This window comes from Carettochelys insculpta, chromosome 22 (assembly GCF_033958435.1).
Source record: "Carettochelys insculpta isolate YL-2023 chromosome 22, ASM3395843v1, whole genome shotgun sequence".
Classification (NCBI taxonomy): Eukaryota; Metazoa; Chordata; order Testudines; family Carettochelyidae; genus Carettochelys; species Carettochelys insculpta.
This window is the reverse complement of record NC_134158.1, coordinates 11,140,837-11,161,139: the sequence shown is the minus strand read 5'-3', so window position 1 is coordinate 11,161,139 and position 20,303 is coordinate 11,140,837. Positions and strand designations below refer to the sequence as shown.

The following is a 20,303-nucleotide window of genomic DNA, read 5'->3' as shown; positions in this document are numbered from 1 at the left end:
GGCGTGGGACTCTCTGCGGGAGGTGGGACTTGGCCCTGGAGGGGAGGGAGTCTCTGGGCCAAGGGACAGTGACCCCTGGGGGGCTGAAATGCTAGATAAGAACTGCGCCCCCCAGCTACCCCCTGGCTCTGCTACCGCTCTGCAGAGCTCTGGGGCTGGGTGTGCCAGGCGGGTGGCTCCAGCCAGGCTGGGACAGGAACCCCTCTCCAGCTGCAGCTGCCTGTACCCTGGAAGGGGACTTGGGGGGCCTCCCTCCAATGGGCTTCCCCTCCCCCTTCCTGCACACCTCACACCTGGGGAAGGAGCTCAGCCAGCCTGGGAACAAACCTGTAACCTCCCCCCAGTGTCACCCTAATTTCAGAGCCACCCCCAGAGCTCCTGCCTCTTCCCTACGGCCAGTGATGTCCCCTGCCCCACACCTGGCACCATCTCCAGCTGCTAAAGGGCCTCGGTGTCTGTAGGGGGAATCCCCTCCCCCACTGCTGCTGGTCTGTGCATCCCCTCCCCCACTCCCAGAGCCCGGCCCGGCCCGGGGAGCAGTGAGCACGGAGCCGGCGGGGGCTGGACGGTTTATTAGGGTGCAGCAGTTATACCAGCAACGGGCTGTGATCTGACCTCCCCCAGGCTGTAGGGCCGTGTCCCCCCAAAGGCCCCCAAGGACAAGCGAGATGGGACGTGGGGCTGAGCGGGGGTAACGCAGGGGGTTGCCCCAGGCCCTGCTGGGACCGAGGGGCTGGGCTGGGTCCCCAGGCGGGGGCAGCGCGGACGGGAACCGGGCACAGCGCAGGGAGCAGCCGCTGGCAGGAGAGGGGCCCAGCCCCAGTTCTGCGTCCCCAGGCCGGGCGCGGCGCTGGCTGAGACCCCCACACGCTCCTGTGGCCGGCCGGGGTCCGACGCCGGGTCTAGCTCAGGATCCCTGCAGGGAGAGGAGAGATCAGCCCCTGGCCGGGACAGGTGGGGGATTGTCTGTGCCAGGCCCAGGGCTCCCCAGTCACTCTGCCCGGCAGCCGCAGGCCTGGGACGCGCTCGGACAGAGCTGGGACCCTCTGCGCCATGAGCAGCTCGGGGCCAGGCCGGAATGGGGACCGAGGGAGCCACAACCCTCCTGCGGTGCCAGCGCCCCACTGCCCAGGGGCTGAGCCAGGCGAGGCCATGGGGTGAGGGGCAGGAGCAGCCACCCATGGGCGCCCCGGTCAGCCTGGGGTCAGTGTGGGGGAGGGGGGTGTAACAGGGGAGGGGGTGACTTTACCTGTGGGTTGGGGAACGGGGTGCCCTGAAAAGCAAAGAGACAGTCAGAGCCCTGCAGCCAGGCCCAGCTTCCCCTGAGCCCCCCCGCACCCCCCCGACACCTGGAGCCCCCCCGCACCCCCCCGACACCTGGACCCACCCCCAGCCACCCACTCACCTTTCTTATTCTTCAGGTAGATGACGAGTCCCGGCACCAGGAAGATCAGCCCCAGCACGAAGCCCCCGACCCCCGTCAGCATCTTGCTCCGGGCGGCGTCAGACTGCGCCTCTGGGGGACAGGGACAGGGACGGGTCAGAGCCGGGGCCTCCGGGTCCCACTGCTCCAGGGACCAGCGCCGGGCGGGGCAGGGCCAGGGGCCTCCGGGTCTGACAGTGCCAGGAACCAGCACCGGGCGGGGCAGGGCCGGGGGACACCGGGTCTGACAGTGCCAGGGACCAGCGCCGGGCGGGGCAGGGCCAGGGGCCTCCAGGTCTGACAGTGCCAGGGACCAGCGCCGGGCGGGGCAGGGCCGGGGGACACCGGGTCCGTCTGCGCCAGGGACCAGCGCCGGGCGGGGCAGGGCCAGGGGCCTCCAGGTCTGACAGTGCCAGGGACCAGCACCGGGCGGGGCAGGGCCGGGGGACACCGGGTCCGTCTGCACCAGGGACCAGCGCCGGGCGGGGCAGGGCCAGGGGCCTCCAGGTCTGACAGTGCCAGGGACCAGCGCCGGGCGGGGCAGGGCCGGGGGACACCGGGTCCGTCTGCGCCAGGGACCAGCGCCAGGCAGGCAGGACACACAGGAGCTCCTCTGGGACTCTGCCTCGTGTCAGGGCTCCTGGCCCGTGACTGAGATGTGCCCAGGCCCTGCAGCGGAGGCTGCTCTCCCTGCTGGGTGGCAGCCCGAGGCTGGGGGAAGGGAGCAGGGCGGGGTGGTTTAGCAGAGGAAGGCAGGGGGAGGACAGACAGATGCTGTGAGCACCACTGGCAGTTTGTAACACTGACTCTCCGGCAGTGCAGCTGGCGTGGGCAGCGTGGGATTCCAGGGGCTCCAGGCACTGGGGTACGGGCTGCGGGGGGGCTGTGCCAGAGATGGGGCTGCCAGCGGTGGGGTTACACCCATCACAGACAATCACCGCACTGCGCCCCGGGAGCCTGGGCTGAAAGGTGTCGTGCTGCGTGTCTGACTGGGGCTGGGGGCTCCAGCCGTTTCCCAGCGTACCCCATTAGCAGCTCTGACACCCACAGAGGCTCTCTGGGGCCTCCCTGCTTTGGAGCCGTGTGCTGGGTCCAGGCCCCACCAGCTACGTCCACAGCCCCCCAAAGCTGGGTACCCGCTCGCGCCCCGAGAGCCTGGCTTTGCACACACGGGTGTGATGTGAGGGTTTTGTTCCCTTGGTTCGTTGCATGTGTTTCCTGGTGCCCAAAGGGGTGTGCCTCAGTTTCCCTAGGCACAGCATCAGTGCACAGTGATAATGGCAGCTTCAGGGGGATGACTTCTGACATGTAGACAATAGGGCTCCAGGGTCATTATAACCCAGGCAGCCAGGTGACCCCTTCCTTCCCCGGGGACAGGACAGAGGCGGAAGGAGGGGCCTGGCTGGAGGAAGTGGAGCTGGGCTGGGGGTGGGGCAGGCTGGGGAGGGCAGAAGGGGACCAGGGACTCACTTGGGGACCCCTCTGGGCTCCTCTCCCCACACTGGGCTGTGCTGACCAGTCTGTTCTGCGCTGTGTCCCTGACACCCCATAACCCCCCATTCTCCCTTCTGAGTGAGTCTCTTCTGCCTGAGGGTGGGGGCCAGGGCCTGGGGACCCCACACTCGTGACAGCTGAACTCTGCCGATCCCATGTGCACTGGGAGACGCTGGCTGGGCTTGGGGGGCCGGCTGGAGGGGCTGCTCTGGGAGTGGCACAGAACCTGAAGGGCCCACGGGCTATGTCCTGCTGGGTCCTGGGGTGTTTGCCAGCTGCTTCTCCCAGGGCCGGCTGGGAGACCCCAAGGGAACATCCCCTCTAGGGCCAGAGCCTTCCCCTCTGCCCACAAGCATGAGAGCAAACCTGCATGGGGGGGGCCAGGATGGGGGCTGAGTCCCTGAGGGAATGGGCTTGGGGGGTGTCCCTGGAGACGGTCTCTTCACTTCCTGTCCCAAACTGCAGGGGTGTGGCTGTGGGGGTGTTAAACGGAAGCCACGCCCCACCCCAGAGGTGGCTGCATTGCAGTGGGGGTGGGCAGCCCTGTGATTGCCGGTGTCTAAGGCTGGGGAGCGCTGGGCTCAGAGCCGGGGTGGGGCGGGGGGGCAGCTACAGAAACATTGGCACAGGCTCCTCACCCAGGGCCCAGTGCTGGTGGAGGGGGATGGGTGGGTACCACCTCCCTGTGCTGCCCCAGGGTGCAGGGGGGCCCCCGGCCCATCCCCCAGGCGCAGCGGGGCGGTGCCCCAGGCCCATCCCCCCCAGGTGCAGCGGGGCGGTGCCCGGGCCCATCCCCCCCAGGTTCAGTGGGGCGGTGCCCGGGCCCATCCCCCCCAGGTGCAGCGGGGCGGTGCCCTGGGACCATCCCCCCAGGTGCAGCGGGGCGGTGCCCCAGGCCCATCCCCCCAGGGTGCAGCGGGGCGGTGCCCCAGGCCCATCCCCCCAGGGTGCAGCGGGGCGGTGCCCCAGGCCCATCCCCCCAGGGTGCAGCGGGGCTGTGCCCAGGCCCATCCCCCCAGGTGCAGCGGGGCGGTGCCCCAGGCCCATCCCCCCCAGGTGCAGCGGGGTGGTGCCCCAGGCCCATCCCCCCAGGGCGCAGCGGGGCGGTGCCCCAGGCCCATCCCCCAGGGACACCCCGCGGCGCTCACCCCACTGCACGGCGAGGGGGCTGCTCAGGCTGACGTGCTGCACCCGGCAGGTGTAGAGGTCCCCGCGCCGGGGGCTCGTCTCCAGCATCACCTGCAGCTGGAAGGTCCAGTCCCCGTTGCGGAGCAGCTCCGTGGACACCACCCCGGCCCTCTGCTCCTGCCCGTTCTTCAGCCACGTCACCTCCACGGCCCCGGGGTAGAAGCCCGTCACCGAGCAGACCAGCAGGCGGGGCTCGGGCTGCGGCCGGGACCCCGCGGCCGCGGGGAAAACCTTCACCCTGGGCGGGACTGGGGGGGCGGGGAGGGGCGGTCAGGAAGAGCAGGTGCCCCCCCGCCCCGCCCCCCCGCGAGGGGGGGTCTCTCCCCATTGGCCGGGGCAGGCCGGGCCCAGGCAGCGCTCTGCTCCCCGAGGACGGTCCGACCCACGGCCCGGGCACGGGTGGGGGCTGAGTCCGGGGGCTGCTCCCCCAGCCAGGGACCCCCGGCGCGGGAGGGGGAAGTTCTGCCCCGTCCCCACGAGGGGGGGGGGGGGAGCCGCCGCCTGCCCCGGGGCCGGGGGGGTCGGTCAGTGCTCACGGGCTGAGCCGGGCGGGGGCTCCGCTCTGCCCGGCCGGGGGCGACACCGGCCCCAGCCAGAGACCGACCCCCCCGCCCCGCCCCCGGCAGCCGCGCGCCCCAGCCCCGGCTCTGGCCCGGGGGGCGCCGCCAATGGGGGAGGGGCAGAGCGACCCCGCTCACCTCTGCGCTCCACAGTGAAAGGCGCCGCCACCCCGTAGTTGTGCCGGCAGAACCGGTCCACCGCGCCCCGCTTGTCCGCCAGCACGTCCTTCTGGCTGTTCCAGTACTCGGCGGCGGGCCGCCCCAGCTCCGTGTCCGCCACGAACAGCCCCACCTCGCTGTCGAAGTGCACGTACTGCTGCCCGTTGTAGAGGTAGCGCTGCAGGTACCGCACCTGCTGCGTCCCGTTGGTGTAGAGGCACTCCGAGTTCCCCTGGTACACGTATCGCCCTGGGCGGCGGGACCCCATGAGACACCCCAGGCACCCGCTCAGCACCCCGCTGCACCCCCCGTCCCGTCCCATCCCCCCCACTGCACCCCCCCGTCCCGTCCCATCCCCCTCCGCTGCACCCCCACGTCCCGTCCCATCCCCCTCCACTGCACCCCGCCGTCCCATCCCCCTCCCGCTGCACCCCCCGTCCCGTCCCATCCCCCTCCCGCTGCACCCCCACGTCCCGTCCCATCCCCCTCCACTGCACCCCGCCGTCCCATCCCCCTCCCGCTGCACCCCCCGTCCCGTCCCATCCCCCTCCCGCTGCACCCCCCGTCCCGTCCCTTCCCCCTCCGCTGCACCCCCACGTCCCGTCCCATCCCCCCTGCTCCACCCCCCGTCCCGTCCCATCCCCCTCCCGCTGCACCCCCCCGTCCCGTCCCATCCCCCCTGCTCCACCCCCCGTCCCGTCCCATCCCCCTCCCGCTGCACCCCCCCGTCCCGTCCCATCCCCCCCGCTCCACGTCCCGTCCCGTCCCATCCCCCTCCACTGCACCCCCCGTCCCATCCCATCCCCCCCTGCTCCACGTCCCGTCCCATCCCCCTCCACTGCACCCCCCGTCCCATCCCATCCCCCCCGATCCACCCCCCGTCCTGTCCCATCCCCCTCCACTGCACCCCCACGTCCCATCCCATACCCCTCCCGCTGCACCCCGCCGTCCCGTCCCATCCCCCTCCGCTGCACCCCGCCGTCCCATCCCCCTCCGCTGCACCCCCACGTCCCATCCCATCCCCCCCCGCTCCACCCTCCGTCCCGTCCCATCCCCCTCCGCTGCACCCCCGTCCCGTCCCATCCCCCTCCGCTGCACGTCCCGTCCCGTCCCATCCCATCCCATCCCCCCCCGCTGCACCCCCACGTCCCATCCCATCCCCCCCGCTGCACCCCCCGTCCTGTCCCGTCCCATCCCCCTCCGCTGCACCCCCCGTCCTGTCCCATCCCCCTCCGCTGCACCCCCGTTCCATCCCCCTCCGGCTGCACCTCCCCCATCCCATCCCTCTCCCATCGGACCTCCCTCATCCCATACCCCTCTACTGCACCTCCCCCGTCCCACACTCCTCCCTCTGCACCCCCACACCACCGACACCATCCCCAGCGCCTGCCTGGAACGGGGCTCCCTGGAGTCTGACTCCCCACCCAGTCCGTGCCTGGGACGGGCTCCACGGGGTCTGACCCCCCACACCCAGCGCCTGCATGGGACAGGGCTCCCGGGGTCTGACCCCCACCCCCAAACACCCAGCGCCTGCCTGGGACGGGGCTCCCCGGGTCTGACCTCCCCCCACACGCAGCGCCTGCCTGGGACGGGGTTCCCCAGAGCGCTGGGTCTCTGCTCACCTGGGGGTTCCATGCAATGAGCCAGGTCGGGTCTCAGCACCACCAGTGTGACTAGCAGAGCCCCGGCCCAGCGGCTTCCGGCCCCCAGGATCCGACCCTGCCCCATCGCTGCTCTGCAGGGAGAGATCTGGGAAGTCGTGGGGACCCCCAGCCCGAGCCCCTCTCTGCCCAGCGCCGAGCACCCGCCCCAGCACTGCCCATGGCCCGGGATTGGGCACCTCCCGCCCAGCGGACAATCAGCACCGCGTGTGTGCAGCGTCATCAGTCGCCGGGCAGAGCCGGCCCCAGCCGGGCTGGGTTCCACACTTGTCCCTGGTGGGGCGGAGCAGGGCCCGGGTTCGGGCTGCAGGACTCACCCAGCCATGGGCCGGGGCCAGCCGGGGACCAGCCCCCCCAGAACAAGACCCCCTGCAAGAGCCCTGGGCCTGGCACCTCAACACTCTGCTCCCAGCTGGAGGCCGGTGGGGCGCATGGGGGTGGGGTTCTGGTTTGCCTGGCTACGTTTAGCCAGTGAGGTGGTGACGCTGTGAAAATAGCAGCCGGGGCCAGGACCTTGGCCGGCCGCTCAGAGGAGATGCCAGCGCTGCCCGGCTCATCAGCACAGCACCCCGGCCAGGGGGTTTCCTACTGGTGGTCCACATCCGCCCGCACCTCGGTGCGCAGTAGAGTTTACTCCGCACGTGGCTGGGAGAGGAGAGGGACCGTTGCCTGCAGCGTCTCCATCTCCTCGGCGCGGTGCTCGGCGCTGCAGCTCTGCCCGGTAACAGCCTGGTCACGGCGCAGGGATTTCTGCCATTGGGCGCCGCCCCGCCGGCCCCGCCCCCACCCACCCGGGGTGTGCCAGGTGCCCCCAGCCCGTAGCGCCGCCGGCCCGCGTCCAGCCCAGTGCCGGGCAGAGATGGGCGCAGGACGGGGCGTCCCCATGGCCCAGCTGGCCCTGCTCGCCCTGCTGGCCCTGCCGGGCGCCGCGGCGGTCACAGGTACGGGCGGGGCGGGGACACCCGGGGACGCCTGGGGTGGGGGGACAACAAGCAATGGGTGGCTTAACCCTGAGAGTGCCAGGCTCCCCCTCCCAGGGCGGGGACGTGGGGGCTGAAGGGAGATGGGGCTCACCCCGTAGCGTAGAGAGGACAGGGTGGGCAGGTATGGGTCAGGGAACTGATCTGCACGTGGGGGCTCCAGGGGGATCTCACCCCACAGCTGGGCGTGGGAGGGGAGGATGGCGGGGGCCTGTTGCTGTGGGTGGGTGCGAGCCCCCCTTCCCCACAGGGACTTGGGGCCTGGTATCCCGAAGGGGACGCCCAGCATGGGGGGACTGGGGGAGCGTTCCCCAAAGAGCAGCTCCAGAGCCTCTGGACTCTGGGACTCTGCTAGAGTACAGGTGTCAGCGGGCGGCTGTGTCAGTCTGTCTCCGCAGAAACCGTGAGAAGTCCTGTGGCACCTTATAGGCTGACGCAGCCTCTGGTCCCTCCTTTGCCCTTGTTCTGTGGGATCCGGCTGGCTGAGCGGGGGATCAGCAACTGGCTCCCCAGGATGTGGGTGCCCAACTCCCTTGGGCCCTGAGACATCCCAGCAGACCCTCCCCCTCCTGGGGAGTGTCTGACCCCTCCCCCAGAGCAGCTCAAAGGTCTGTGGCTGGGGCGTTCCAGGGACCCCTGTGCCTGGCCCCGGGGGGTGAGTGTTGGCAGCAGGGGGTGACATAACCCGGGGAGCCAGGTCAGGGCGACACTGGAAAATGGAGCCAGCCCCATGCACAGACAGGCAATGAAACGTCCATGTGCTCCGCCCACATGCATGCTGCTCCGCACCAGGGCCCTGTCCCCTTGCCTAAGCCTGGACGCTCCCTGCCTGGGGGACCTGTGAGGACAAATGATCGGGGGGCACAGCAGGGAGCTGTCCCCTCCAGACAGAGCTGACCCCAAGCCACTCGCCTGACGCAGGGTTCCCTGCACTTCCTGCTGCTGCTTTCCCTTGCACGGGAAGATGGGCCTCAGGAGAGGTGCTCAGAGCCCCGTCCCTGGGGGTGTGGTCGGTGCAGCTGGTCCTGAGCCCCGTCTCCCCACAGTGGACCACATGCTCTCCCAGGTGAATTTCTACCAGCACACGGACCAGCCCCAGCAGGAGGGATCCGGGCAGTACATGTTTGAGTTTGACCAGGACGAGATCTTCCACGTGGACCTGGAGCAGAAGGAGACCGTCTGGCGCCTGCCCGACTTCGGCAAGTTCGCCAGCTTCGAGGCGCAGGGCGCCCTGGCCAACACCGCTGTGGTGAAGCACAACCTGGAGACTCTGATCAAGCGGTCCAACCACTCGCGGGCACGGAACGGTACACCACATGATGGGGGGGACTTCTCTGCCTTTCCTGGGCCCTCCCCTGCCCTGCCTCAGGTACCTCCCCAGTACCTGATGCACCCTAAAAACAGTAGCTCCTCTGTCCTACCCTTGTGCTCTCGGAGCCATCAGGGCAGGGATCTCAGCTGGCCCTGGTGATGCCCTCGGCCCTGGGGGGAGGGTGGTCTCCTCACCTCAGAAAAGATATATTGGTGTTAGAAAATGTTCAGAAAAGGGCGACTAAGATGATTAGGGGCTTGGAAAGGGTCCCATACGGGGAGAGGCTAGAGAGACTGGGACTTTTCAGTCTGGAAAAGAGGCGATTGAGGGGTGATATGATAGAGGTATATAAAATCATGAATGGTGTGGAGAAAGTGAACATAGAAAAGTTATTTACTTATTCCCATAATATAAGAACTAGGGGACACCAAATGAAATTAATGGGTAGCAGGTTCAAAACTAATAAAAGAAAATTTTTCTTCACACAGCGCACAGTCAACCTGTGGAACTCCTTGCCAGGACTCTAACAGAGTTTTTAAAAAGAGCTCGATAAATATTTGGAGGTCAGGTCCCTAGATGGCTATTAGCAAGGGGTAAGGGATGGTGCCTTTTGTCGAAGGCGGGAAATGGATGGCAGGAGACAAATCACTTGATCGTTGTCTTCAGTTCACCTCCTCTGGGACACCAGGCATTGGCTACTGTCGGCAGACAGGATACTGGGCTGGATGGACCTTTGGTCTGACCCAGTATGGCCGTTCTTATGGGAAACCCTGCCCTGTAATGTGAGCACCAGGGACTGACTGGCTCAGGGGTTGGGGAATGGGACAGAGGCCTGTACATTGTAGGGGGCACTGGCTCCCACCCAACCCAGGGCAGGGCCAGGCTGGCTCAGGGCAGGCAATGGGCCCCACTGACTCCTCTCTCCCCAGTGCCCCCGGAGGTGACCGTGTTCCCCCAAGACCCCGTGGAGCTGGGGGAGCCCAACGTCCTCATCTGCTTCGCAGACAAGTTTTTCCCTCCTGTGCTCACCATGATGTGGCTGAGGAACGGGCAGGAGGTGACCGAGGGCGTCTACGAGACCGACTTCTACCCCCGCCCGGGTGATACCTTCCGCAAGTTCTCCTACCTGCCCTTCCTCCCCAGCCAGGGCGACTTCTACCACTGCCGGGTGCAGCACGAGGGGCTGCCCGAGCCCTTCACCAAGCTCTGGGGTAAGGCCGGGGCCGGGGCCCCCGCTGGGTGCAGGGCTGGGACCAGGACACCTGGGTTCTCTCCTGGCTGGGGAGGGAAGTGGGGGCTAATGGCTTGGGGGGAGGGGCTGGGACCAGGACACCTGGGTTCTCTCCCGGCTGGGGAGGGAAGGTGGGAACAGCCCCTCACCCCACACCCCATCCCTCTCTCCCCCTCACTCCAGAGGCCCAGGGGCCCAGCCCCGTCCCCGAGACCGCAGAGACCCTGGTGTGCGCCCTGGGCCTGGCCGTGGGCATCATCGGCATCATCGCAGGCACCGTCCTCATCATCAAGGGCATGAAGATGAACGCCGCTCGCAACCCGCGGGGCCCCCTGTGAGCAGACGCTGCCGGGGGGGGCAGCTGCCCCCAACACCCCTGGGTAGCCCACACCTGCTGTGCCCCTCCCAACCAGCCACAGCCATGCCCTCAATCAGCACCCCTGTGGAAATCCCCACACACCCTTTATGTCCCTTCAAATCACCCCCCTCCTACTGGGGAGCCTCCCATGCTGTGTCCCCCAGCCAGCCAGTTTCTGGGTCCATCCAGAACCCGCTCAGACACCCTTGGGCACTGTGCCGCACACAGCCACTGCAATATGGGAGGTTTCTCGGGGTATAGCTGGGGGAGCCAAACCAGGGCAACTGACAGCCCTAGAGGGGGTCCCCCACCACGCCTGTCACACAGAGCCCCGCTGTCACCACTGGCCAGCCAGACATCACGCCGGCCATTCCCACAGGCCCTGCCGTGCCCCCAGTGCCACGGCCTGGCTCCTCCTCGCATGTGCTGGTGAGAGGTCATGAAACCCACCGACCACATCCGCCCAGGTGCTGCCAGCCCCAGGGGCCAGCCCCACCCCCGGTCAGCAATAGCTCAGGCCTGACCCTGCAGAGCAGAGCGCGCTGGGCCCGGCCCGGCCTTTAAAAGCTAGGGCAGCCCTGATGCCTGCCAGCCTCACATTGGGCCCAGGGCTCCTGGTAACAGCCTCTCTCTGCTTTTCAGGTAAACACAGAAGGAGCCGGGGCTTCGAATCCTTTCCAGGTGCCATCACATGATGCACTCGCACTGCCCCCAGCTCTGCCCCTTGTACCCCACTCCACTCCCATCACACCAGCTCTGCAGCCCGGAGCTCACCCTGCAGCTTTGTAACAGCAATAAAGTGGGGTTTTTGGTGACATCTCTGCGTTTTCAGTCGCTGGTTAAAAACCTGTCGTGTCTGCACCGTGCCCACAGCAGCCAGTCCAGGGAGTTAAGGGAAGTTGATATAAGGAAGGGGGAAGGATCCAGGACTTTTAGGTCCTATCACAGCTCTGGAAGGGAAGTGGGGTCTGGTGGATTACGCCTGAGGGTTGGGAGCCAAGAGTCTGGATTCTAATCCCACTTCTGTCACTGGCTTGCTGCTTGGCCTTGAATATATCACCGTCTCGTGCCTCAGTTTCCCCTTGTGTGACATCAGACTAGTCTCAGGCTGGGCTGTGGCTCAGGGATGGTTCAGGAAGTCCTGTGAGCTCATCCCATGTGTGATGGAGTGGGGGGGGCGGGAGTGCAGGTGAGACTCAGGCTGGATGTGTGAGACAAGCAGACCGGCTCCCAGCGGCTAAGGATGACCCTAGGGCTATAACCTAGGCTGGCAGGTAACACCTCAGCCCTGAGCACAGAGCAGGGAGGAGTCAAAGGGGGTTTTTGAATTGGTGGTGGCAGTTATAAGCTGGAGGGGAGAGGGAGCTGGAAGGAGCCAGCCGGAGGAGGGGGAAGCTACACCCCAGAGGGGCCCCCCTCGGGCTCCTCTCCCCAGGACGGGTTGGAAGGACTGTCTCTGGCTGCTGCACTGACGCTTCTGTGAGAAGCTGGACATCTGTTGCCTAATAAACCTCCTGTTGTACCTGCTGAGTGTTAGTCACTCCTGCCAGCGGACGGGGTGCAATGCAGGGGGACCCCTGAACCCCTTCACACTGGTGTCAGGTGTGGGATGCACTGCACCCATGGATGAGCTCCCCGTAGTGGCTGACTGAGCGCAGGAGAAGGAAGGAGCCTCCCAAGAGCTGGAGGTGGAACAGAGCGTGGGAGGGGTGCATGTGCCCTCCGCATACCTACAGGTACGCTATGTGCACCAGGCTGGGACCCAGGACGTCTGCAGTCTGTTCACACTCTGGCACAGACTCCCTGTGAACCTGGGGATAGTCACTGAATGCCTGCTCTGTGGCCCCCATCTGTGAAAATGAGGGGTGCTCTCCCCAGATTCGAGAGTAGATACCCAGCCAAAGCCACAGAAGCCACAGGGGCCAACCCTGAGAGAAAGGGGGCCCCCAAAAACCAGATCTCACAGGCCAGGGGTGCTGGAGCCAGGCAGGGATGGGGAAGTAGCATCCGCCCCTGCCCCGGCCGAAGAATTCCAGGCAGAGCAGCAGAGAGACCCCTCCTTGCAGAAGCTGAGGGAACTGGCCAGTCTCAGCCCAGCTCCACAGCTGGGGGAGGGCTGCAGGGAGAGATTCCTGTGGGAAAAGGGATTCCTGTACCGGGAATGGGCTCCCAGACGCAAAGCGGAGCCATGGAAGGTCCAGAGGCAACTGGTGGTTCCCCAAAAGTACCGGCGCAGGTTGCTGTACCTAGCCCATGATGTCCCGCTCGCAGGACACCAGGGGATCCACCGCACCAGGAGAAGGTTGTTACAGAACTTTTTCTGGCCAGGGATCTTTGCAGCTGTCCGTCTGTATTGCCTGTCCTGCGATCCCTGCCAGAGGGTGGGGAAGAGCCGGGACAAGGGGAAAGCTGCCTTGAGGTCACTGCCCATCGTAGAGGAGCCTTTCCAGAAAGTGGCTATAGACATAGTGGGACCCTTCAGCAAGGCAACGCGTTCGGGGAAGAAACATATTTTGGTAGTGGTAGATTTTGCCACGCGATACCCAGAAGCAGTGGCCTTGACCTCTATCGACGCTCACACCGTGGCGGATGCACCGCTGTCCATTTTCAGCAGAGTGGGGTTCCCCAAGGAGGTCCTCACAGATCAGGGGTCCAACTTCATGTCGGCCCTACTGCAAAGCTTGTGGGACAAGTGTGGGGTCCGGCACACCTGGGCCACAGCCTACCACCCGCAGACCAATGGGCTGGTGGAGAGGTTCAATGGGACTCTGAAGCAGATGCTGAGAACCTTCATGAATCAATACTCCCATGACTGGGACAAGTACTTACCCCACCTGCTGTTTGCATACAGGGAGGTGCCCCAGGAATCCACGGGGTTCTCCCCGTTTGAGCTGCTGTACGGAAGGAGGGTACGGGGACCCTTGGACTTGCTCAGAGAAGAGTGGGAGGGGACGGCCTCTCCTGAAGGGAGTCAGTGGTACAGTATGTACTGTCCTTCCGGGAAAAACTCACCGAGCTCATGGGCCTGGCCAGGAAGAACCTCTCCATGGCCCAAAGGAAGCAAAAGGTCTGGTATGACCGTAACGCCAGGGCCCGAGCCTATGCCACCGGGGATCAAGTGATGGTCCTTGTACCTGTGCGGCGGAACAAGCTGCAAGCGGCCTGGGATGGGCCCTTCAAGGTTGTCAAACAGCTAAATGACGTGAATTATGTGGTGGAACTGTCGAACCGGGCCCACAGCCACCGGGTCTATCATGTGAACATGATGAAACCTTACTGGGACAGACAGAACTTGGTGCTGGCCGTGTGCAGACACTGGGAGGGGCAGGGGGATGATCCCTTGGTGGATTTACTCACAAGGACTGGAGCCGGCTCCTTGCTGGAGTCTATTCCCCTCTCAGACCAGCTGACCCCTGCCCAGCAGACGGAGATCAAGGAGGTGCTTCATTCGCATCAACAGCTGTTCTCTGACCGACCCAGATGCACTGACCTGGCTGTCCACCAAATAGAGACAGGCACCCACGCCCCTATCAAGTGTGTGCCATTCAGAGCCACAGGGAGGACGGCTCAGGACATAGAATGGGAGTTCACTCCTGTACCCTCCTGCCCAGAGCCCGCACCCTGAGTTCATTCCTGCACCCTCTCTCCTGCCCAGCCCTGACACCTCCAGCCCACTCCATCACTACCCTCCCCACCAGACCCCACATCCCTACTGCGCCTCCCTCCTGCCAGGCCCCCCCCACACCCCAGCCTGCTCCCCAGCCCAGGCCCCACAAAACTTGCTGGCCCTGGGCCCCTAGGCAATGAGGTGGGGCAGGAGGGGACTGAGGTGTCGTTCTCCTGCTCTCTGGGGTGTGGCCCCATGGATTGCTCTGTGGGTCGCCTCAGACCCCCACAAGGGTCCCTGCGGCTGGAGCCCAGCCTGGTGGTGTGCAGGCAGGGGGTGCAGGGAAGCCGGGCAGCCCTGCGGGACAGAGCCGGGCTTGGGCAGTGGGGCCCAACGCAGGGCTCCAGGCACCTGGCCAGGGGCATTTTGGAGTATGTGGTACGGACAGGGGGGCTCCTCACAATCACACCCCGCCCCCCCGCCCAGCGCTCTTCCCAGCACGCGGGGCTTTCCCCGACCTTCACCTTGAACTCAAGTAACCCCCTCCCGGCCAATCAGCGCACGGCTCCCGGCAGCGTCATCGGTCTCCGGCAGGGAGCAGCCTGGCTGGGTTGCACGGGGACAGGTTGAGCTGTGTGCGGATGCTGGGCGGGAAGGGGGCCTGGGGGGGGCAGAGGTGAGCCCCCCGCAAGGGCTCGGACCTGCCCCCCCCGCAGAGAACAGCAGCCAGGCTCCCTCTGCCCCGCGGAGCTGAGCACAGACTGATATCAGGGCGGGGGCAGGGTAGGGGTTGAATCTGAACTGCCCCCAGGCCTGGGTCCCATGTGTGAGGCCCCAGCTCGGCCCTCCCCCATGCCAGCTCCCCCAGGGCCGCCCATGGGACCCCCTACGTGGGAGATGGGAGCCCGGACTCCTGGGTTCTACCCCCTCGCTCTGGGGAGTCAGGCACGTAGAGGGGGAGGTGGTGGGAGCCCGGACTCCTGGGTTCTATCCCCTCGCTCGGGGGTCAGGTGGGTAGAGGGGGAGGTGCTGGAAGCCTGGACTTGTGGGTTTGTTCCCACTTTGCCTTTTGTGCGCTGTGTGCTCTGGGGTAAACCCCTCCCTGGCTAGGGCTCCCTTCCCAGCTGGGACATGGAGCAGATGAGCCCACCTGTGTCTGGCTGCTCTAGCCTGTTGCGATGGAGTCGGGGGAGTGCATGTGAGAGTCAGGCTGGATGTCTGAGGCAAGCAGCAGCTCCCAGTGGCTAAGGATGACCCTGGGGCTACAACTGGCAGGTGACACCTCTGCCTGAACAAAGAGCAGGGAGGAGCTGAGCTGGGTTTGAATCGGGGGCGGCAGTTAGAGGCTAGGGGAAGAGAGAGCTGGAAGGAGCCAGCCAGAGGAGGGGGAAAGCTGCACCCCAGAGGGGCACCCCTCGGGGTCTTCTCCCCAGGACGGGTTGGAAGGACTGTCTCTGGCTGCTGTACTGACGCTTCTGTGAGAAACTGGGCATCTGTTGTCTAATAAACCTTCTGTTGTACCTGCTGAGTGAGAGTCACTCCTGCCAGCGGATGGGGTGCAGTGCAGGGGGACCCCTGAACCCCATCACACCTGTAAGCTCTTCAGAGCAGAGCCCCCACCTACAACCCAGCCTGGTCTGGGTCCTTGTCCGCCTGCCACGGCCAGACTGGCCCCAGCCTGGGCTTGCAGGCCCATTGTCTGCCTCATCGCTGCATGGGGCCCTACAGGGCTTTGCCACCCTAGTGGCTCTGTGTGATGGGGTTCAGGGGTCACACACCTGCACCCCCCGACTCCATCACACTCTGCCAGCCCGAAGATGCCTGGACAAGAACCTTCCTGGGACCCAGCCACCAAGCCCAAGCCCCTGGGTCAGGCTTTGGCCTGGGGCACATGGGGAACCTCAGGAGTGTAACCAGCTCTTTGAGGTGCAGGGACCCTGGTGCCTCAGCCCAGGGGCCCCTCTAACCTGGTGTCCCAGCTCCCGGGGGGCCAGACCCAGCTGCTCTGGGCAGAGGGGCAGCAGCAGCCTAGCCTCCCCTGGGGACTTTTAACCCCATAGCTGGAGCTCAGCTCCGGCCCTGACACAGGCGAATGTAAGAACGAGCATAAGAACGGACACACTGGGCCAGACCAAAGGCCCATCCAGTCCCGCGTCCCGTCTGCCGACAGCGGCCAACACCAGGTGTCCGGGGGGGGGGGGGGGGGGGGGACGAAGACAACGATCAAGTGATTTGTCTCCTGCCATCCATCTCCTGCCTCTGACAAACAGAGCCCAGGGACACCACCCCTACCCCTGGCTAACAGCCACCGATGGCTGTTCCTCACCTCCAGGAATTTATCCTGCTCTTCTTTGAACCATCTTATAGTCCTGCCCTTCACAGCCGCCTCCGGCGAGGAGTTCCACAGGTTACCTGTGCGCTGAGTGGAAAAGAATTTCCTTTGATCAGTTTTAAACCTGCTGCCTGTTAATTTCATTGGGTGTCCTCTAGTTCTTACCTTATGGGCACCAGTAAACACCTTCTCTTCATTCGCCCTCTGCACCCCGCTCAGGCGTTCATAGACCTCTATCATATCCCCCCTCCCTCTCGTCTTTTCTACACTGAGAAGTCCCCGTCTCCTTCACCTCCCCGCGCAGGGGACCCGGGCAAGCCCTGTATCATTTTGGTTGCCCTTTTCTGAGCCTTGTCTAATGCCAAAATCTCTCTTTCGAAGTGAGGAGACCACACCTGTGCGCAGGGTTCGGGATGTGGGCGTGCCCTAGATTTACACCGGGGCAGTAAGATACTGCTTGGCCCTAACATGAGGGAGACCCTTACAGTCTGGATAAACCAGCAGTCCTTGCGTGACTCCCACTCAGGGCCTGGCCCCAGCTAGCGGTGGAAGAAGAACCCAAAAGTTACTTGAGTAAAAGTGCAGCTGCTTTCGCTTCTGGGTACTGGAGTACTACCAAGATGAGGCATTTACTCAAGTAGTCTTCCAGAGGGGCACTGGTGACTCAGAGTTAAGTACACCCCCCCCAGCTGCTGTACTTTTACTCAAGTAACTTTCAGGGTACTTGTTCCACTTCTGGCCCCAGCTGACATCTGGTGGCAGCGAGTCCTCCAGGCCGCTGGTGCGTTTTCTCAGCCACCCGTACTTTGGCCTTTCCAGCTCCCTGCCGGGTGCTCGTCCTTGTTTGTGTGGCTATCACATGGTGCCGGGGCCTCGGCCCGGCTGGGCTCTCTTGTGGCTTTCGCTGGCCTGCAGAACAGAAGAGGGAGCGGGATTTGATAGCTGCCCTCAGCCGCCTGGTGTGGGCTCTGGCGAGGCTGGAGACAGGCTGTTCCCCGTAGTGGCAGTGACAATGACGGTGAAGCCTGGGACACGTCACCGAGAGATGGAGCGGGATCCCCAGCTCTGGCCGGCTTTAGGTCCCGGCTGGGATGAGCTCATGGGGGTCGGTCCTGCTTTGGTTCCAGCCCTGGGAGTCAAGGAGCTGCACGTACCCCCCACCCCCAGCTGAAGTGAGGCTTCCCCCAGGCCCGTCCCTCCCCCAGGCCCCAGCGATTCAGGGCAGGACCTCGCCGTGTCAGGCGCTGCACAGACTTGCCAGGGGCTGCAGGCAGCTCAGGCCAGCTCCCCACCCCGCTGACGTGCCCCCTGGGGCGGAGGTCTCATGGCAGACACCCGGGGTTTCGGTTCCCCCTGCAGCCCCACACCGGGCTGAGGCCAGCGCTGGGGGAAGTGAAAGGGGGAAGCTGGCGGGCTGGAGAAGTGCTCCCAGCGGTGCGGTTCCCACCGGCCGGCCAGTGGGGAGGGAGAAAAGGGTTTGCGTCACCCGTCGCCAGGGCACGGTGAGCCCAGCGCCCAGCGAACAGACAGTGGGGCTGCTGCTCACGCTGGAGGGGCACCCAGCCACTGCCTCGGAGCCAGCCCTCCCCAAGGGGCAGGCCCCACAGCTCACTGCATCAGAGCCAGCCCCCCCCACCGAGGGGCAGGCCCCACAGCTCACTGCTCTTCAGTCTGTCTCCCCACACTGGGCCACCCAGCCACTGCGTCAGAGAGGGTGGGGGGCTGGGTGCGAGAGGGGGAGGGTGCAGGAGCAGGAGATGGGTGGATGTGGAGGAAGAGGAGGGGGGGGGTTTGGGTGGGAGGGGGTGAAGGAGGGGGGTGGGGACAGACACCTCCCCACACTGCCCCCTCCAGGCCCTCCCCCTCCTGGGGAAATGGCAGCTCATTGAAGAGGCTTTTGCCTTGGAATTCCAGCCAATCAGAGCAGCTGAGGCGGTGCTTGGGGGCGGTGCCCCTCCAGGGAGCCCTGTGTTGCCCTTCCCCCAGCCGCGGGGAGGGGGGTGCCTCAGTTGCTCCCTCCTGCCCCATCCGGCAGAGCCCGTTGGCTGGATGGCAAGGTGGGGAGCCCCGAGCAGAGACCCAGGCAAGCCGCCGTCTAGATCTGGCCCATGGGTTCCCCACCCCTGCCCTAGAAATCCCTCGCTGAACCCACTGGACTCCACTCTCCTCCCAGGGCTGGGCCGGACCCCGGAGAGCCAGTCCCCCGCCCTGCCCGCTCCAACCACTGGACCCCACTTCCTCTCCGGAGCCGGGGACAGAGCCCCCAGTGGGCTCAGCCCCCCTCCCCTTGCAGCCGGATGGACCCTGGGGGTCCCGGCCCCACTCGCTGCCCCCTCTGGCTTTGCCCACCCGGGGGTGGAACACATTTAGCTCTGTGCACGTGTGGCCCCCCAGAGACGCGCTGCCGCTGGGGGGGGGGGCGGCTCTGCTGATCTCCCTCCCCCTCTCCCCAGCGCACAGGCCTCCTGCTCAGACCCAAAGGGGCCTGTCACAGGCCGCAGGACCCCCTCCCATGACGGCCCCTGGCCGAGTGCCCGACACCCTCACAGCAGGGACAAGGCCTTGGGCACGGGTGACGCGAGCGGCTCTGCTAGTCCTAACCCGCCGGCAGCCCAGGCCCCACGCTGCAGTCAGAGCATCTGTCACACTGGGGGGGGGGGCAATGGGGATGGGTCAGAGCCTGGCTAGGGCGACCCTCAGCCGGCAGAGACCTGGGAGAGTTCCCGGCCGGAACAGCCCTCTCCAGCCAGGCCCCACTGAGAAAGGGGCTTTGGTGGATGCAGCCCAGGGCTCCAGGCTGGGGGGGTCTGTGCTGGGGGGGGGCAGCTCCCCCCCGGAGCAGCATCACCCCAGCGAGCAGCAGAGGGGAGGGGTCCATCCAGCTCTGCACCCACCGCACAGCTCAGCTCCCATTGGACCTGATCCCTGGCCCATGGGAGCTGTGGGGATGGGAGCTGTGGGGAGCCGTCTGTTCTCCCCCACCACAGCAGCTGCCCCAGGTAAGTGCCTGAACCTCAACCCCCTGTCCCAACTCCTCCCCAGCCCCCTCCCATCCCCCCGTCCCCTGTGTCCCAGCCCCATCCCCCTCCCAGCCCCCGCACCCATGTCCCATCCCTCTTCTATTCCCCACTTCTCACACCCCAGCCCAGAGCTCCCTCCCACACCCAAACTCCTGAGCAGTTCCCACACCCCACCCTGCCCCCCGGCCCACTCCTGCACTCCAGATCTGTCGACTGCAGCACGGGGCACCCTGCACCCCAAATGCCTAGTCCGCAGCCCCACCCCACTGCTACCGCGAGACCCAGGAGCCCGCCGACCCCTACCTCCCGAAGGCAACTCCGCCACCTCTTCTCCGGGGCACGCGGCCCTGCCAAAGACACAGGCACCGGCAACGATGCTCAGGCAAAATCATAGACCCAGAGAACTGGAAGGGCCCTGGAGAGGCCATTGAGTCCAGCCCCTGCCCTCAAGGCAGCACCCGCGGTATCATCTCTGTGGGGTACCCGTCTAGCCTGCTCTTACATCGCTCCAGCCAGGGACACACCACCACCTCCCCGGGCGACGGACCCGGCGTTTAACCACCCTGACCGTTCGGGGCTCTTTCCTAAGCTCTGACCTCACCCTCCCTTGCTGCTCTTCTCTGGGCCTGCTCCCTTTCTCCCGGACTGCGGCGCCCAGAGCTGGACACAGCCCTCCAGCCGAGGCCCAGCCAGCGCAGAGCCGAGCGGACGCACGACTGCTCGTGTCTTGCTCACGACACTCCCGTTAACACGTCCCAGAACCGCGATCGCTCTTTGCACAACAGCGTCACACTCCTGCCTCGTACGTAGCTTGTGGTCCACTCACACCCCGAGATCCCTTTTCGCTGTGCTCCCTTCTAGCCGGACACTTCCCACCCCGTGCGGGAGGCTGGGAGGCCGTGGCTGCAGGCGCCCGTAACTCGAAATAACTTCTGCCACGTGCGCAACGCAAACGGTACCGTTCAGGGCGCCGTAGCG

At 65.9% G+C, this 20,303-nt stretch overlaps 2 protein-coding genes across 3 annotated transcripts; one reads left to right on the top strand and one right to left on the bottom strand.

Moving 5' to 3' along the window:
* Positions 1 to 557: 557 nt before the first annotated feature.
* Positions 558 to 6,592, bottom strand: LOC142025147 (DLA class II histocompatibility antigen, DR-1 beta chain-like). The gene is made up of 6 exons (XM_075017694.1): positions 6,447 to 6,592; positions 4,804 to 5,073; positions 4,066 to 4,353; positions 1,406 to 1,516; positions 1,250 to 1,273; positions 558 to 916 (listed from the first exon to the last, which is right to left on the bottom strand). The coding sequence occupies exons 1-6, from the start codon at positions 6,550 to 6,552 to the stop codon at positions 903 to 905; spliced, it is 813 nt and encodes a 270-aa protein (XP_074873795.1). The 5' UTR covers positions 6,553 to 6,592; the 3' UTR covers positions 558 to 902.
* A 413-nt stretch (positions 6,593 to 7,005) lies between these two features.
* LOC142025129 (HLA class II histocompatibility antigen, DR alpha chain-like) lies at positions 7,006 to 11,181 on the top strand. 2 transcript variants are annotated; one of them, XM_075017660.1, is made up of 5 exons: positions 7,006 to 7,426; positions 8,512 to 8,772; positions 9,707 to 9,988; positions 10,192 to 10,342; positions 11,009 to 11,181. In XM_075017660.1, the coding sequence occupies exons 1-5, from the start codon at positions 7,021 to 7,023 to the stop codon at positions 11,010 to 11,012; spliced, it is 1,104 nt and encodes a 367-aa protein (XP_074873761.1). In that variant the 5' UTR covers positions 7,006 to 7,020; the 3' UTR covers positions 11,013 to 11,181. The 2 variants fall into 2 exon arrangements, with proteins under 2 accessions (XP_074873761.1, XP_074873762.1); XM_075017661.1 differs by having other exon boundaries at positions 10,192 to 10,388.
* The last annotated feature ends 9,122 nt before the right edge of the window (positions 11,182 to 20,303 follow it).